At 39.4% G+C, this 19,665-nt stretch overlaps 1 protein-coding gene across 1 annotated transcript in view; it reads left to right on the top strand.

Moving 5' to 3' along the window:
- Positions 1-19,665, top strand: part of SMPX (small muscle protein X-linked) — a 52,611-nt gene that overhangs the window by 12,714 nt on the left and 20,232 nt on the right. The window contains exons 3-4 of the mRNA XM_015127078.3: positions 1,696-1,782; positions 7,959-8,107. Of these exons, the coding sequence (XP_014982564.1) occupies positions 1,696-1,782; positions 7,959-8,093 (222 nt within the window). The 3' untranslated portion in view covers positions 8,094-8,107. The remainder of the gene's footprint in view (positions 1-1,695; positions 1,783-7,958; positions 8,108-19,665) is intronic.

Genomic DNA, 19,665 nt, shown 5'->3' with positions numbered 1-19,665 from the left:
CGCTGTCAATTGTAAAATACCATTTTTACATCCTGCCAAAATAAAGCAAATGTGCCAACTAAAATTGTAGGACACTGCTGGTTGTAAGACACATTCTGACCAGAGATATTAAAAGAGATGCATCTTGGAATTCATGAAGTATGGCTCCATATTTGCCACCATATAAGACAAATCTTTCTCCTCTCTTATGCTCCCTCCTCCTCCCACTCTAGGCCACCTGGTATTTCCATTACACGTAAGAATAGCATAGAAAGCTCAGCCTTAGGTTTTTAAAATGCTTTTCTCTAAAGTTGTGCTGGGTTTATATTTTAACATATGTGGTACATACTGATTAAAAATACTCCTTGGCTTGTTGGTACTAGGAATGGCTCCACAATGATGTACCTCTCTGGTTACTTTCCACGAATACTTTGGATCTATTTCTTTCTGTGGTATCAGCATTATTCTAGTAAGGATGGGGTGTTTTAAAGCTCCTGGGTAGGAAAAGTCACCTCCTGCTTTGCTCCTGAAGGGAGCACAACACAGACTTGCCATGTTGCATGAACATGGACACTGGATGCTTCCTGTTTCATAGGGTTAATCATTCCCCTGGCAACAGAGCTTGTACCAGGCAGTTCCAAATGGGACTTACCACACTTCCTAATAACTTCCTTTGGTGTGGTGCCAAAATCATACAATGCATGTCATAAGATAAAAAAATACTTTGCTCCCTTTGTTCAGGCATCATTTACATGCATAACATCAAAACGAAATTTCAACTTTTCAAGCCCACATATCCAATTACTCATAAGGCAACACTTTATCTTCAGTGGAAAAATATTGTATTCTACTTTAAAATGGTATTTGATGGTTGTTTTATGTGAGTGATAATACTGGTTAAAGACATTTTTGATCTGCATTACATATTTTCACCATTTGACATCAAATAAGTATGGGAAAAATTCAAATTTACACATTATCTCACCAAGTTCAAATTACAGTGTCAATATATCCCTACCTAATTTAATGTTTAGAGGATGTCATGAAGGTATTTTATGTTTACCACTGATGGAGATTAGTATGTTATCAACATAAAAGAGAAGAGTCAATGAGTGGTGATACAAAGGGAGCTTGGCCAAGCACCCTCTTTACTCCTTACTGACCCACACAAGTACATGTTGGGAAAAAGGTAGAAGAGTGTCAATTTCAGAGACTAAAGCAATAAAGTGTAGGACATTATGGAAAGGAGGAGGTAGCTTAGGACGTGTAAATGTCTCCCCTCCCACGTGGTAAATTTGAAGGGACTGGAAGGGGGGCTAAGGTGTGGGATGACTTATGCAGATGCTCTTTCCTCCTTGCCTGTCATTATATGTTCCCTCCTTATCCCCAAGAGAGAAAAATAATATGCACCTCAGGAGGGCAACAGCCAGAACAAACTGTCTTCCAATTCTTCCATCCAACAAGAAATTGTAAAATCACTGCACAGACCTAAGCATGTATAATAAATGAAATCTGTAATAAATGTAATCTGTAATAAGTGGAAGTCAAATTTTCCTTTGCATATTTTTATGCTGTCATTACAGCAATTTTCCTGAGATAAAAAGCTTTGAAGATGTACTTTTCAGATGCATTTTTCTTCACAATGATTACTGTCTCAGAATGTCATTGCAATTTCTTACTTTTCTTGAGCTAAACCTACACTGTTTTCTCTTTTAGGCAAATATCAATATTCCAATGGGAGCCTTTCGACCAGGAGCAGGTCAACCCCCCAGAAGAAAAGAATGTACTCCTGAAGTGGAGGAGGTGAGGAAACCTCAGCTCTCAGAACACAGCAATGTTTTTCCTTTCTAAAATCTTCACCAGAGGGGGCAGAGGCAAGGCAAGGGCTGGCTCTCCAGGACAAGGGAGGGGGCAAATGACTGTGTGTCAAGGAATCACATACAGTATGTACGTTTCTTTAGTTGTCTTGCTTAGTCCGCCCTGAAACGCACTGCCTCCTCCCTCCCTTCAGCCAAATTTAAGTACTGTACCTGGCACCATTATTTGAAGGTACTGAGTTTAACTTCCAGTCTGTTGATTGACTGATTATTTGATTGATTGATTGTGTGTATGCGTGTGTGTGTGTGCACATGTGTGTGGTGGGGAGGATAAAGCCTCTGATAAGTTTTTGGTCTAGCAGTAGTCACTAGATTGGCAAGTTTTCACTTGGGATCATTTATCCAACTGAGCAGGATGTAATAATATTTAGTAGAGCTTCTGATAAGTGGGAATGCAGGAAGTAAGCACATTAAATTATTTGAGGATTCAAATAAACAACAAACAAACAAAAACTCAATCTCTAAATGTTTCCTTTGAAAAGGGTACTTTGCAAGGGAGTCTATCAAGCCTCCATTTCTGTATTTTTCCTCTTTCTAATTCTTTACTTCTCCCCCAAATTCAAGTACCCAGTCTGCTAAATTGGAGGCTACAATTAATAATGAATGCCATAAAAAGGGAAGAGTTTCTTCCTCAGATGTTTTTATTTCTTATCCAATTGTAACTTTTCTGCTGAAACCTGGAAGGTCTGATTCTGAAAAAGATAGTGAAGGTTTTGGAATATTTTATCAGCATAAGACATGGAAAATGGAATCAAATAAAGCCACAAGGCACAGCAAACTATATTTCATCTTTTTAAAAAGGTAAAAAGGCTTTTAAACTTTACCAAGTGACATTTTTGGTATTTGTCCCAAAAGAATATCTATTACCATTTCAAAGGTTCCTAATAAAACTTTGTTCTGCCTGTAACCTTTTTTCCTGTGAATATTCCTGATGTGGTCCTAAATTAGTGGTTCCAGTCTCCTATCAGTAGAAAGATAATTTTTGAAAGGAGCAGATGGAGTATTTGAGTGATATCATCAAGTGCTGGAATTGCAGCCACTAAGTCACTCTTGATGAATACAAATTTTGAACATATCAGTTGGAAAGACCTGGCCCTACTCTGCTTTTATAGTTACATAATCTCAAGTTCTGGTGCTGTTAACTTTGCCATCAAGTTTACTCATGATCATGAGGTCTCCATCTGGGACTTGGGCCAAGCATTTCAGAGTCTGCGTCTGCAAAATAGGATCCCCTCCATTCCTCAGAGGGTCACTGTGAGGGAAGAGGCATGATATAATGGACATAGCATAGCCTAGTAGGTATTCCATAAACTATTTTTCATCACTTGATGTAATTATCCAATTTTCATGAAGCACTCCTGGGCCTATTGTTTTTGCATGTTGTAAGGAAAAGGCATGGGGAGGTAGAAGGGATGGCGGTGGAATTCTTCTATACCTTCATTTATCTGTAATTAGATTTTCTTTGCTTCCTGTGCTTCCTCTTAAACTGTGTCTGTCACTACCATGGCAATCAGTCGGAAGGTAGTTTGACCCACTTTTCTCACTAAATTGACTGATGTAACAGCTGTTTTGGAGGCTCACATTTCATTTTCCACCTGTGGTACAGATGGCCCCTGGTTCTTCTTTGTACAACTGGTACTTTCTTCCACACAAGTGTCTCAGGGGACTGGGGAAGCACTTTGCTCTCTCTTGCCTTGTATCTAATCTGATGGTTGCAGTGCATTCTAAAATAGACAAGAACTGATACAGCTTGGTTTGTGAACAACCACTTTATAATTAACCACATATACAAATGGCCAACTAGTATTTTTCATAGGATGGAGGGAGTGATGTATTCACAAAGATACAAAGACCCCAGGGATGTTTCTTTTTTTCTTTTTGTCTTTCTTCCTTTTTTTTTTTTTTTTTTGGAGCAACTTATTGCCCAACAGATGGAGTGTTTCTTGAACTGTACCATACCTTTCTCATAGAGCTCATTGGGCAGGAGGGTGGAGCTAGCGATGGTATTTCTTTACCATAAAAGCAGAAATAAACTCTCAGGATTTGTGGAGTCTTGGGGAGGGAGTGGGATCTAATGATTCAGTCTCTGGCCTGGACCTCAGATTAAGTTTCTTAGGAAGACAACATTGTGAGGGGAGTAGTTAGACAGCTTGGCTTGGCCACAGGGTGGGTTAAGCAGGATTTTGCCAATTAGCTTCAGGCCCCAGCCACATTTTAAGGCATAGTTTGAAAGGGAAAATAAAATGTGGATTTGAAATAACATATACATCCACATTTATTATCATTATCTAGTTTGCAAACTTGGAATTGCTTAATTTTGTAGACTTAAAATTCGTTCATTGCCTAGCTTTGCATGAGGATAATTACTGTTTAGAGATCATAACATACCATCTCTGAACAGAACAGATCACCTCTATCACATTCAGTAGGTTCCTCATTTAAACTCAGAAGGATTTTTGATCCTGACACCCTCTCAGATGTGAAGAGGATGTTCCCCAGCAGGAAGCCAGAATGAATCTTTGGCTGTCTGCCAAGGCCTGTGAGCACTGACCCTGTCTTTGGCTCACCTATGGTTCTGGTAAGACATTTGCTCTGCTCACAGAGCTGGAGTACACCTATCTGCTTGGCCCAGCCACAGATGGGCTTGTGCCCAACTCTGAGGCCTTACAGCTAAACCTTAATAAACAGGGCTGGTCTTTTGCGTAAGACAATCAGCTGCTTGCTTGAAGTGATTTGAAGGGTATTGACAAGCCTCTACTAAGCTTCCCAAATCTCTCTTTTGACTGAAACACTATCATCATTAAGCCACAAAATAGCATGTTGGGATTTTCTGTTAATTATTTCCCTCTACACCTGGCTCCTTTACAAGATGCAAACATTTAATTCTGGTCTAGCCACTTCCTAGCTGTGTGGCCTTGGGGCAAGTTTCTTAGCCCTTCTTTGCCTGAGTCTCCTCAACTGTAAGACAGGGATGATAATAGTACCAGATTTATATGGTTGAGATGAGGATTAAATGAGTTAGTACATGTAACTTAGAACAGTTAACAGTGTGCCGTTATTATTAAATCTTTGGTGTTTGAGCATGAATGAGCAGGTCAGATTGTATTGTCTCACACAGGAGAGTTTAGGGAAAAACTCAGTAGGATATCTGGCAATAATGAGGGAGATGAATATGGTTCACTATTTTGCCAAGTTTTACAAATACTCTGTGACCCCCAAGGGAAACATTTCCCTTCACAACAGCCATTCCTGAAACTGAGAATGCTGCTGTAGCTGGTAAGGCTTCTTTTACACTCTCTTTATCTAAGCCAAAGAATGTCTTTCATGTCCCTTCTTCATTCAAATATCCACTTACAAAATTAAAAAAGGACTTATTTATTAGCCAAATGGGGCCATCTGGAACCCTGTTTGTTTATGCCTTAACTTACTATAATTCTTACAATTACAAATCCATAAAATAAATGGAATCTGATTCCTGTTATGTTTTTAAAAGATGAGAGAAGTTTCATTTAAGAAAATGCACCATTAACCCCCTTCTTCCTGAGTCAATATCATGTCTAATTACTAAATATATTGAATTATAATTTCTCATTATATGTGACTTTATCAAATCAAGTGGTAAAAGTCTTACGCTGATAAATTAAAAAACACAATGCATTGAAGTTTTAATAACTTGAGAGGAAGGTACCTATTAAATATTATTAATCTGCATATGTTCACTTCAAAATTTTTGCATATAAACATGTAAGTACAGACATTAGCTTTAATGTGTTAAATGTGCCAATATAGAACATTTTGATGTTACAAAGTTAGTAAATGTGAGTTATCCAGGAACTTAACAGAAGGAATTGGAAACATTTTTCTCTTTCATGCTTCCTTATTAAGATCTACTCACCTAACAGCCGTGGGAACATTTATTTAAGTGAGGAAACATTTTTTATTTCACCACTACACGTATATAAAACACACACACACACACACACACACACACACACACACACACACACAGCACTTTATAGCCTTGTTAAAAAATTCTTTCTGAAAGCATAGCAAAGAACATTTTGGAATATCTAGTCCTCCAAGTGGATGCTTTATGGTTTTAATTATTGCTTCTAAATCTACATTTATAAGTGATAAATTTGTATGCATGACAAAACAAAACAAAAACAAAAACAAAAACAAAAAACCAGCTGCTTCTAGGGCTCTGTACACTGACCCAGGGAAACAGTATTTTCCAGATATTTACAGCAGGTATAGTTTACATTGAAATACTTTATCATTTTGTTTGGGTGAAACGTTAGCTATTTCATCAGCACTGTACCAGATCTAAAGAAAATGACTGTAGGAAAAGCCATTAGCCCTTAGTAGAAAAATAGCACCTCAATATTTTATGTCTACTTATCCCCTCCGATAAACAATTTTAAAACATTTCTATAAAGGACGTGTCTACTAAGCAATTTGTTAGAGTTTGGGGAAGCTTGAATACTTTCTTCCTTTAGGTTCTAACCAATTTGAGAACTAGACATAGGATCCAGACAGGGATTAACACACACCATCAGCTTTAATACCCAACTGACAGGGCTGCTGGTGGGGGTTGAGGGTAAGGGTGGGGTGGAGGCGGGGCATAGAGCATAGGGCCCACCCTCTCTGGTGAGAGGCAAACATGCAGTTACTTATTTCTTTTCCCGGGAACTGTATTGGTTCACCCAGTTGTTGGCCAAGCAGATGGAGCTCTCCGCCAGTCTGTGTTAGTTTGGGTCCTTCAGGAAACTGACCCAAAGATATTTGCTGGGGAAAACACTTGTAAGGAAAAATGGGAGGGAGCTGCATGAGGCTGGGAGGGAGAGAGGGATAGAGGGTTGGGTGGAAGCATCTCAGACTTCAGTGCTGTAGTGAGGCAAGTTCTCCAGGTGAAGTCGCTCCGCAGACGAGTCCCATGTTTCCCAGGAATGGGCCCGCCTTAGAATTCCTGTCGCACTCACTCATTGGCTACAAGCAGCCGTGGGAAGTGTGACCTCAGCTTGGTGATGGATGGCTGGATTTCAATGTGAAGCAGCTGGAGCCGTCATTCAATTATCCTCTCTGCAGTAAACTGATCCGAGAGGCGCGTTCTCAAGGCTGCCACGGTGATCAAATGTTCTCCAACACCTTTCCCTGGGGCCACAGAGAACAATCCTCCCCTACCCACCACCTCTAGCAAATAGAAGGAAGGGGCTAATAATCAACCTTTTTTCTGTACACATGAGTTGAAGTTCTCGGAGCCACACACAGCAACTGATCTTGTTTTATAGTTACCATTATATGTGTGTTTGGTGTATGCACATAGAGGCATAGATTTTCATTATGGTACATTCTTGGGATTGATCCAATTAAACAACAATCAACAAGTATGCACGCGCACCTCTGTGCCAGACATTGGAAATGCCACAGAAAAGGATAGGATGTGGGTCCTGCCCTAAAGCTGCAACAAAAATATAACATTCAATGAAAGGAAATTTAAAATACTTCTCAAAGCAGGAGAGAGCTGGGCTTCCTCTGCCGCTCTCCCTTGTGGTGCCCATATTCAAAAAGGTTTTGCTTACGTTTGTTTCAGTTTGTTTATGCATCCCAAAGATGTTATTTGAACAAAGACTGGCAGCCACTACACCCCAAACAAAACAGGAAGCTCCTGGACTAAATTATTGTTAGAGCTTGCTATGCTCTAACATTGTACAAATCTTTGCTGTCAGGCATATTATAATTGTATGATTACAAATTAAAGTCAATCTTGTAAGATGTTTCTCTTGGAAACACAAATCCTTTGAACTAGTGGTAATTTTTGTTAGTTATCAGAAGTTGAATGTACTCTAGTGTTTTCTAAGTTATGTGGAAATTACTTGTTTTCTTCTTCCAACTTTATTCCACACTTCACAACAAACTTTAGGAGATTTTATTGAAACTCTAAGGCTGTCTCAACAACACAAGGGACAGTCACTCTGCTAGAAACACACTTTGACATCATTGTTGCTTTAATTTTTTTTTTTTTTTTCTGGTTCATGCTCATGGCCCAAAGAGATCAAATGTCTTTTTTGGTGAGTTGGATTTCTTCTCCTTTCTCTTCAGGGTGTTCCTCCCACCTCAGATGAGGAGAAGAAGCCAATTCCAGGAGCAAAGAAACTTCCAGGACCTGCAGTCAATCTATCGGAAATCCAGAATATTAAAAGTGAACTAAAATATGTCCCCAAAGCTGAACAGTAGTTGGAAGAAAAAAGGTGAGTGAGAAACTATCTTCTTTGTCTCAAGAAGGCCTCTGTAAAATGATTTAAGGAAGCCTTCCACTGAAGAAATCTGGAAAATTCTACAAGAGTTCATTAAATACCAGGGGCCTTCAATTTAAGTCAGTATTTCTGGTGCAGTTTTCTGGTAAAGCCAAGTTTTGGGGCCTGTCTTATTCCATCACCAGTCGTAGATCCATTGAGGATGTTAGCCTGCCATTCTCCTTCTGATCATCCTTCTTGGTTGTGGAAGGATGAAGTTGGGAGAGGAAAGATGCTTGGGAAAAGGCCTTGAGGTTTTGATCTTGAGGTCCAGGGAGCCCTCCCTCACTTCATGCTTCAGTTTCCTCACCCAGGTATCACAAAAAGCAACAAGCTATTCATGAGCTAGAGGATCAGAGGATCAAGGAACTGAACAAGTTTGGGAGTATAAAGAGGCAGAGACCCAGGAGTTCAGTCCTTTAATCAAGTAACCCAGGTTTGTATAAGGCAGACCAAGAGGATGCCATAATGACTCTAGGGTAGGCTCAAAACTTGCATGCTGCCTTACAAGGCACTGCAAGCAGGGCTTGTGATCTTATTTTCATTTTAATTGCATTTGTTCAATAATGATCCCCTGGTGAGGGTTCAGACAACCCTCCACCTGGCTCCTGTGGATTGGTATGGGAATTCTGCCAGCAGGGGAGTGTGGAATTGGCCCAAGTCATCACTCTTTCTCCTAGGAGACCCTGGGAGCAAATCTACCCTTTTCCAACATTACTAAGCCCACAATGTACAATCTATTCCATTTCTTAAGCAGAAATTTAAGTCTAGAGGAGAGGAATCTGTATTGGGAACATAAAACAGGTTTTTATCTGGTTGATTGTCCATTCATTCATTTAGTCACTCACCCATTTATTCAATCAATATTTATTGAGTGTTCACTACATGCTGAACACTAGAAACATTTATTCATCACTTACCATGAGCAAGATATTATGTGAAGAACATTATGTCCATTTTTTTTAAGCCTCATGATACCCAATTATTGCTCTCATTCTTGAGATGAGTCTTAGAGAGATTGAGTTTCCCCATCTATCATGTATTCTAAAAATGGAGTCTGCCTTCAAAGTTAGTGCTATCACCTACTTGTTATATTGCTTCAATCCCTTCCTCCCACCACACCTTACAGATGGATTGCATGCTTCCTGTTGGTGTTGGGGTGAAATCTTCTGACTGGATGGCAGAGGCAAGCAGTGGGGCAGATAGGGCCCTGCTGTATCTTCTCCTCTAGACAGAATAAGGAACAGAATGTTCTGTGAGACAGTCCAATGCATTGTGGCAGTGTTATTTGTGTCACTTACACTGACTTACTTGGATGTTTACAAGTTAGTTCTGCCGAAAAGGTTTCTTTATAGTCAGAGAAAGTGAGGAGCCGTTTTGAGTTAAAATAAAAGAACAGTAACTGGTGTTTTCAGCACAGTTACATAAAAGAACACAGGAGTAAGAGTAAAACAGAGTGGATCTATGACCATAGATTGAATCCCAGGAACCTGGATGGGGACAAATTGATGTGAGCAGGAACTAACCTGACACGTGGCTACATGTACTTGTTACTACTGATGACAGAATGGAACAAATTGATGAGTGAGTATCACATTCAGTCCTGCTTGTGTTGCCAAGTTGAGATGAAATATTTCAGTGTGATAGGGATGAAGTTTCAGAACTTTCTTGTTAGAAAGCCTGGAGAGGGGAACTTAACTTTTTGTCATATTGATTATCATCACCCAACCAAGGCTGTTCAGTTGGACACATGAATTTTTAATGCAAACTTTAAAGGTTTTTTCTTTTATGAAATCCATGTTGACCTAAATTTAACCTCAGTTCCGGTTTCAGAAGAATTTGGTTTTGAAGACTCAGAGGAATGCTGTTTTAAAATGAGCTTAGAGAGGATCTTGCAGTGTTACTCAGCAGTGGGGTTGATTCAGTAGCCTTAGCTGTGTGATTACAGGGAACAAGGAAGAATAACAACTCAATCAAATATTAAAAATGTACCAGAATATCCAGAACACATTTTTGTTACTTTATTTTCTCAGAGAAGACTTTAATGATTCTTCTCTCCTTAACAAATTCTAATGCAAAACTACTCAGAGAGACCTATTTTTCTTTATTCTTACGGTAATGTGAAAATCTAAGTTGTCAGGGTAATTGATCTGAATTCCAAATGAGTACAGTCATTGTTTTAAGCCAAGGAATGATCTTTACTTTTTGTAGCAAGCTGTTTTGCTTTTGACTTATTTTTCTCCTGCAGATATGTCAGAGATTTCAAGACTTCAGTAGTCATAGTCTGTGGTTACAGAAGGAGAACATTTCTTAACATTGATTGATTCAGTGAACTCATAAGCAGTAAATACCCTGGACCAGCCATCACTTAACCCTTCACTGGTTGGATTGATTATTTTTCTTCTTGGGTCACCACTTTGTCACCCACCCTCACCCTGTGTTGTCCAGTTATTTGATCAAACAGATCATTGGTTTGAAGATTGAATAAGTCCATCATGTCCATAGTGTCAAATGCAGTGAAAACCACAAGGCTCAAGGTCCACATAATACTATCACTATTACAGTACTTTAGACATATAGGACAGGTTAGCATCTCATTTTAGCCAAGATGAGTGCCTCCTTTTATGTGGGATTTCAAATTCTTTCCATGCCCTGTGTCATGGATAGAATTGTTAACAGGAATCAATTAAAAACATTACAGAACAAGAATCAGAAAGGCCAGTGACTACCCCGTTGGGCACCAGAAATGGTGGCTTATGGGAAAGGACTTGGGGCCTAGACCCAAACTGGAACCAGACCAGGCAATATAGAGACAGCACATACCAAGTCAAAGCCAAAAGACACAGAAGTGTCCCAAATGGGGCCTCAGTCCAGGCTGGAACTGGCATGGGACAGGGAAGGTAGGATGTTCAGCCATATAAATTTTGGAATCCTCCTGGCTGTGATTTAAGGTAGCCAGATGGTGACTTAAGAAAGTCCAAGAACCAGATGAAGAGGAAGGACCAGTGGCAAAATCTAGAAACCAGGTGTCCTCCAATACTTCCAATCCTGCTTGTTTGCTGCATTATCAGGAATCCCGCAGGGCCACTATCAGAAGCCACTGTCAACTTGTTTGCTTACAGTTGTAGCAGATACCACCTCAGGCTTCATGGACAAAGGTCTGGGGAACCTGCAGAACTGCTCTGGGCTGGTGTCCAGACTCTGTGTCCATTTCTGTTTGCTCCCGACCCTTAGATCAGAGCATAGGTACTCAGTAAATAACCCTTGAAACTAGCTTCTATACCATGAGCACTTTCTTCTTTCTGTAGTAAAATGTATAGATATAAAACTTGGTCCCTGCTCTCAGGATACTTAAGTCTTGATGGAAAGATAAAATACTTCAAAAGGTAGCTAACAATTCAAAAATTAGATAGCAGCTTAATTATTAAAGATATCCCAAGGCTGTTTATGACCCACTAACAACTAGGCAGTAGAGATAATGCTATGACTTTTGAGGGGCTAAGGTATGATTTGGGGTCAGGGATAATTTCAAAGAGGCAGTGGGAATGGAATGGTTTAAACAGAGGCTCAGAGATCACCTCTGGACATATGGAGCATTCAGGGTATTGTTAATAATTAGACCAGCCTAGTGAGACCAAAGAGTTCCTCTAGGCACTACATCTTAAACTTTTGGAGCATAACAAAATAAAACCCACAGCCCGCCTACATCATCTCATCTCTTTTTCCAGTGGTAAAAGAATTCAGTGATATCAAAGAATTGAAGAGGAACAAAATAAGTATCAAAATGGTAATGATGCATCAATTATAAGAAAAAGAAATGATTAACAAAGGTAAAACCTAAGAATAATTCTACAATGATGCTGATGAGCACCAAGAAAGTTGCAATTGAAAGCCTTGGGACTGATGAAGCTCTAAAAAGAAATTCTCATTCTGAAGTTGCAGGAATCCCTTCTCTCTGTGTTGGACATTTCAGCATGGCCACATGTGTGGTAGTCAGACTTCATGGTTATATACTAAACTAGGGTTTTAGAAAAATGTGAAATTTTAGTGATTCTTGATAGCTCACTTAGCAGGTTTTGGTTGTGTATAGAAGTGAAAATCTATGGAATTAATCCCCATTCGTCATTAGGAACTGAAGAAAGCACTTGCGTTTTTGCATCGAGAAGTCTTTTGAGGTCAACCAGTGGGCCTTGGACCATACTTTGAGAAACATTGCTGTAGGGCAGTAAATGAGAGTGAGTTGGAATGATCTGCAGCGCCTTTTGTACCCATATACAGCCTCATAATATCAAGTTAGTCTCCATCTCATACCCCACATCAGCTAGCCAGCCCTGATTTTGGATTTTGTAGATTTGAAAAGAATCTTTATAATGCCCTGTTGGGGGAGGTGTGCCCTTATCTTAGTCTGCTCGGGCCGCTATAACAAAATACCATAGACTGTGTGGCTAAAACAACAGACATTTATTTCTCACCGTTCTGGAGCTAAAAGTCAGAGATGAGGATGTCAGTATTGTTACGTTTTGGTGAGAGTTCTCTTCCTGGCTTGCAGATGGCCATATTCTTGCTGTGTCCTTTGATGTCTCTTCCTCTTCTTATAAGGGTGCTAATTCTATCATGGGGACCCCACACTCATGACCTCATCTAAACCTAATTAACTCTCAAAGGCCCCACCTCCTAATATTATCACATTGGGGATTAAGGCTTCAACATATGAATTTGGGGGAGGGACACAAACATTCAGTCCATAACAGTCCTCTTCCTCCAGCACTCTGCCCCATCCCTAGCATCTTCTGTTTATCCTGTCACAAACTTACCGAATCGTAATGTATTTGTTTTCTTGTTTACATCTTCTTTATGATGCTATTGCATAGCTCCTTTAAAGGTTGCAATTCACATGATACATATTAGGTACACAGGGCAAGTCTGGAGGATGTTGCCAGTGCCCTGACCACAGCAAGTGTGGGATCACTTAGAAATGTAGACATTCCAAGTCCTTGTAATCTTAGGGAGCTTACCACTTTAAAAGAAAGACTTGCTTCTCTCACAAAGGTCCATAGTTAACATTGTTGACGAAAATCAGTAATGGGCCCAGAAATTTGACTTTAAATTAATTGATTGTATTCCTCTGGGAAACTAAAAAATTAAAGAAAATGTCAAATTTGTCTCATATTCCTCAAAAGAGGAGAAAGACGTGTAAACCAGAAGAAAACTTAGTATTCGAGAATTCTTTGGCTTTATTTTTCAAATAACATCTATGTCTAGATAAGACATATTTACCAACCTGTCATCCAGAGAGTTGTCATCTCTGATAGGGGAGAACATAAGGCGCTCATTACTCTTAAATGTTAAGCATTATCATCATTCCTACCGATTCAAGGGCTAATTCTGAGAGTGTTGGCAGGAAGGCAAATTGATATACCCAGACAATTGATAAAAAGTGTATTTAGTATGTAACAACAGACCTCCAAAACACATGAAGCAAAAAGCGACAGAAATGAAGGGAGAAACAGACAATCTAATGATAATAATTGGGGACTTCAATATCCCATTTTCCATAATGGCTAGAATAACTAGACAAAAGATCAACAAGGAAATATAAGACATGGACAACACCATAAACCAACTAGACCTAACATATATAATATATATAATATATACACACACATGTATGTATATATACATACATATACATTATATATGTGTATATATACATATACATTATTTATGTATACATTCTATATGTATATATACATATATACATTCTCTATACATGTATGTGTGTATATATATTATATATAGTGTGTGTGGATATGTATATATACACACATATAAAACACTGCCCAACAACAGCAGAGTACATGCATACACATTCTTCTCAAGTGTACATGGAACATTGTCCAGGATGGACCATATGTTAGGCCATGAAATAAGTCTCAAATTTAAAAGGATTGAAATCATACAAAGTATGTTCTATGACCATAATGGAATGAAATCAGAAATCAGTAACAGAAGGAAGTTTGGGAAATTCACAACTTGTGGAACTTAAACAACATGCTTCTAAATAACCAATGAGTCAAAGAAGAAATCACAAGGTAAATTTAAAACTATTAATACTTTGAGGCAAATGAAAACAAAAATACAGCATACCCAAATTTATAAGATGCAATGAAAGCAGTACTTAGAGGAAAGTTTACAGTTATAAATGACTATATTAAAAAAGAAGATCTCAAATCCCATAACCAACCAATCAAATCAATATTAGCACCTATTCCATATTTGGGAAACATGCCCTTTATCATCTTATAGTAAATTTATGATTAAATTGATACGTGAATGGAAATATCATTCCTTTTAAATGGTAAGGCATAATAAATGTAATAAATCTATTTGTATAAACACTATAACAATGTAACAGAGGCTGGGAAATAAAAAATGATTGCCCAGTAGATCACCATTTTAGCAAAATACTGACTTTGGTATTTCCCCTTCTAGTCTTTTCCTCTGGGTTTACATGTGGGATGCAATACAACCAAGTTGCTAACAATATGTTGATTTGGGGTTGTGAAGACTTGGTCTCATTTCCTTCTGTGCTTGCAACTTTGCACTCTATGTCTCTATTTTCTTGTTTGGTAAAAGCAGAAAATGGCACCTCTCTCAGTCAGTAGTTGTGAAGGGTTAGGGAGATGTATTTTTGAAAGTATCTCCAAGCACAGTACCTGGGATGGGTAATTACTCAGTAAATAGGAACTGGTTCTTGTATATTTTCTTACATAGCATCATTTATAGCACTTGTATAGTTTTGTATCTTGCTTTTTCCACTTTACATTTTATCACAAGATTATTTTTCATGTTGCTTTTCAGCCTTCAGAATTAAGATGATTTATTTCTCATAGTCTTTGACTTATCATGATTTCATGACCTTTTCCTTTTGCCAGAAGACAGAGGACTGATTTATTGTTTTACATAGAACTAGACTTAAAAACACTTCTCCAAATGTCTTCTGTGTGGTTTGTGGAAATTTTTTGTCCTCATTTTTGAAATGTTACCTGCTTTGACCCAATTACAGAGCTCTATTCACTTTCTCTGAAGGAAATGGTTTTATGCTGAAATTTTTCATTCTCTAGTGAAGCCACATTTCTTTTGATTTGTGATGCTCTTTTTAAATTTTTCCTGATCTTCACTTGCTTGGATAAAGACAGGTTCTGCAGTGATTCTGAACTGTATCAAGGTCTTGTTCATTTGTTTTCCTGGCTGGCAAAACTCTTGTTTTAGACCCTGGTTACAGCCTTTGTAAAGGTGGGTGTAAAGGACTCTTGAGAGTGAACGCAAGAAGACTTTGAGTTGATTGTTGCAGTTGCTTTAAGAGCCTCTCAACAGTAAACACACAGAAACTACCAGTGTAGTTTCTATTAAAACAGAGGTTTGGAGGGTGTAGTGTGTGAATTATCAGGAAGAAGTTGGAATTGGTGCGAGAGCTTTTAGGAAGTAGACGTGAGACCAGAGAAACACATTTGCTTCAGCCAGCTTGGTGGAAAGCAGAGGTGACTCAGAACCCAATTCTGTTGATCTTCCTATACTGGCACACACATTTCCATGGGCCAAAAGACAGTTACACCTGGCACCTGTTCTACTGTCAATGTAATGGAACTCATTAATCTATCTAATTTGTTCTCAGTGGGCGGGGGGAGGGTGTGGATTTTTCCTCCCAGGGGACATTTAGCAATGTCTGCATACAGTTTGAATTGTCACAACTAGGGGTGGGCTGCTACTGTCCTCTAGTGAGGAGAGGCCAGGTATGCTATTAAACATCCCACAATGCCAAGGATGGCCTCCTACAACAAAGAATGATCCAGCCTCAAATGTCAGTACTGCTGAGAGTGAGTAACCCTGATTTATCTGCTTGAAAGGTTGATGTCAGGTCCATCTTGCTGCAGACTTTTCTTTCCAAGCAACCAATGCATTGCATTTCACAGAAATTAAGACAGTAATAAAAAGAGTAAAGTAATTAATTGCCCAATATTTATAATCTCTTCACAGTAATCAAGACTTAGGAATGAAGCACTCTTAAATATGATTCTTGTCAATTGGCAGATTAAACATATTTATGGTATATGGTCTATGTGGAATTGCCTCTAACCCAACTATTTTTATAGGTTATCTTTTCATCTCAAATGTATCAGAAAGCAGTAGGTTATCTCAGCAGTTCTTCAAGTCTTCTAAAGTATTAATGTGAAGCATTAGTAGTCACCAGCATCAATATCAATGTCATCATTTTGATTGTCTTCATGAGCATTCCCATTTATTATATGCTTGTGATATGCCTGGTACCATATTTTGTACCTCACATGCATTATTTCATTCATTCCTTGGGCTGATTACATGAGGTATATACTACAATGCTCATTTTATTTATGGGAGAGTGAAGGCTAAGAAAGTTTATGCAACTTGACCAAGGTCACCCAGATTGTAAGTCACAGAGGTGAGGTGCAAACCATCATCTGTCACACTAAACAGCCAGTCCTTTTAATCACTATCACCCACTGCATTCTTTAAAAATGTTCTTTTAGTTATAGTCTTTGCAAATAATATTTCACCATGTTGGGTCAGAGCAAAGCAAGCAAAGGCTAAAGAGATTACAGAAACTGTCACTGTCACAAAGATGAGCACTGAAACACAACCCTGGCATGTTGGTTGGTGGGTTCCTTTGTTTGCTCATTTGTTTATTCATTCACATATTCATTCTTTTAGTTAGTCAGCATTTACTAAACACAAAAGATGCACCAGGTGCTGAGTATATCAGGCATTAGGGATTCAAATATGCCAGAGCATCTACCCTAGTTCACAGTTTAATGGGCAAAACATTGCATGGCAGCACAAATAATTTGCTGTTTTTAAGGATTTTGACAAAAAGGAAGAGTTAATGCCCATAAATATCAGAGAAAGTATGAGAGAGAAAGAGAGAGAGAGAGGAAGGGAGGGGAGGAGAAAGGAGAGGAGAAGTAACAGAAAAACACTGATTATGGCAGTGCTGGGGATGACATGGACTTTGCCCAGTGCTGACAAAACTGCAGCAGAGGAATACCAGACCGCTGCAGAGCCCACCTGCCTTTGCTCCGGAGATGAGCAAGGGCTTGTCAGGAGTCTCTGTGTCATTCATGGTGCAGCAGTCTCCGACCCATGAGGCCTTTTCGCTCATTCCCTCTCACGCTGTGTGCAGCCCACGCAGAAAACTGGGGAAGTGAATTCCAGGCTGTCTAATCAGGGTTGGCTGCATCGTGACAATGCTGCTCGTTTTAACTCCCTGCACATGCTGTGGCATTTGAGAAGGAGAAGGAATCACGAGGAGCAAATCAAGACTTGCAAATTTAACTTGTACTCCCTTGCCACTGCTCCCTGCCTGTGAACTGATCATTCCACACCCTCTGGTTTAGGACTTTATGCAGATGGCGAGGGGGTGGCTGGTTTAATCGGAGGCAGGGTCAGTCAATTGGCTTCTCACTGAGGGAAATTTCTATTAAGCAGTCGACAGATTGGAGTCTCTTTCGTCTAGGCAGGTGGCACAAAGGTTGCTCAGAACAATTCATCTAGACTGCTGGATAAACAGCAGAAAGCAAGTATGTCCTATTGCCAGAAAGTCATTGGATGCCTTCTATAGGAAGGACAGTGGCACTTCCTTCCACCCTAGAAGATAGTGGCACTTCCTTCCACCTGTCACATTTAATAGAATCCTTAACAAGTAATACACATTTTACTGCCTAGCTCTTACCTGATCCCCCAATTTTGGATACAGATGATAACAATCATGGCTGCAGTTTAGTTTCAGAGGCAACAATTAATTCCTGAAAACTACCCCAACAGGTTTATTAAATTCTGAGTGTTCAATCATCCATCTATTCAGACTGTTTTCATTGCCTGATCATTTTGTACATGGGCTAGTTGGAATTTACCTTGGCCATATTAACCTTCTTCTTCATAATGCAAATTAGCAGCATGAATTGGATTTGAGTGGGAAGGATTAAAGTGCTGGGATAAATTCACTCATTTATGAAATGAACATCTATTCACTGACTGTTTCAGGCACTACTACATTAGAAATAGGTGATACAAGACAACATCCCTCAAGGGACTCACAGTCTAGTTGAGTAAGGATGTGAGAGGGGATATTAGCACATAATGGTTGCAGCAGGAATGGAGAAGAAATGACAAGGTACAGCCTTTGAACACAGGTGACAAAGAGTCTAGACAGGATGTTGGAAAACAGTTATTCCACTGAAAGAAAGGTGGAAGAGAAGTGATTCAAGTGTAGGTTTATACCCTGGCTTTGCTATTCCCTTGTTTTGTGATTTTATATAATTTCTCTGCCTCGGTTTCTTCATCTGAAAAATGAGAAAAATACCTAACTCCCAGAGGCAATTCTGCTGTCCACCCTGAGGAACATTTAGCAATGTTTGAAGACATTTTTGATTGTCACATCTCAGGGTGGGTACTCTTGGCATTCAGGGGCTTGAGACCAAGGATGGTACTAAACACCCTACAACACACAGAACAGTCCTCACAACAGGCACCGATAGTTCCAGGGCTGAGAAGCACTGAATCACATAGTGTGTATATCTAAAGTTCTGTGTACCACGGGAGCTATTACCATTATTAACTACAAAATGTTACCATTAGAATGAACTTAATTTAAGATCGCCTATCTATTAGCAGTGAGTCCCAGGAGCAATGGAATCAAGGTCAGTACCAGTCTAAAATCCCAGTGTCCTATTTCCCAGTTTTGTGTTCCTACTTTATAGGAAAGGCAAACAGTTTTCATTTTGAGTGTTGTATCTGTTTCATTGGTACTGACTGCTGAGAAGGGTTGGGAGCCTGAGTTCTGCGGGAAGAAGTGGGGCAATCATAGCAGAGTGGGCTGTGGCTGTGTCAGGTGGCATGGACAGGCTTTCTGCAGCACATTTGCTCACCTTACAGCAGCCACTGGACACTGGATGTGCTGGAAAGAGTGGGACACACCTGTCCTTCACTTGCAGCTCTGGCACGTAGTAATTCAGTGACCTTGGGCAACTTCCTGACCACTCTGAGCCACATCTATAAATAGGAATAATAATGTAAGTCTTGAGGGGACCGTAAAGATAGTTAATTGACTTAGCTAGGGCTCCTGGTACACAGCAGCTTCCAGGAAGTCTTCATTCCCTTTGCTGTTCTCACAGTCTGCCCATACCTTCTGCCCTGTGCCCCTTGCTTCCAAGGCTAGGAGTTGATTGGTTTTTAAGTGAAATACTGTCTGAAGAGTAGCTCTGCACATTTCCCCAAAGAATATGAAGAAAGCTCACTGAAAATTAAAATCCATTAATTATCTTATCTGTAACTAATATGAGCTCACTGAAGCACTTGCAAACATCTGGGAGGATCTCTTTCTCAATCACCTGAATCCTTTGAGCTTGAGCCAGTTCATGAGATGATTTCTAACCTGCAACTATCCTCTTTCTCCTGGAGGAGGCATTGCAGTTCCAGTT

This window comes from Macaca mulatta, chromosome X (genome assembly GCF_049350105.2).
Source record: "Macaca mulatta isolate MMU2019108-1 chromosome X, T2T-MMU8v2.0, whole genome shotgun sequence".
Lineage (NCBI taxonomy): Eukaryota > Metazoa > Chordata > Mammalia > Primates > Cercopithecidae > Macaca > Macaca mulatta.
The sequence above is the reverse complement of the archived record's forward strand: the minus strand, read 5'-3'. Positions and strand labels throughout refer to the sequence as shown.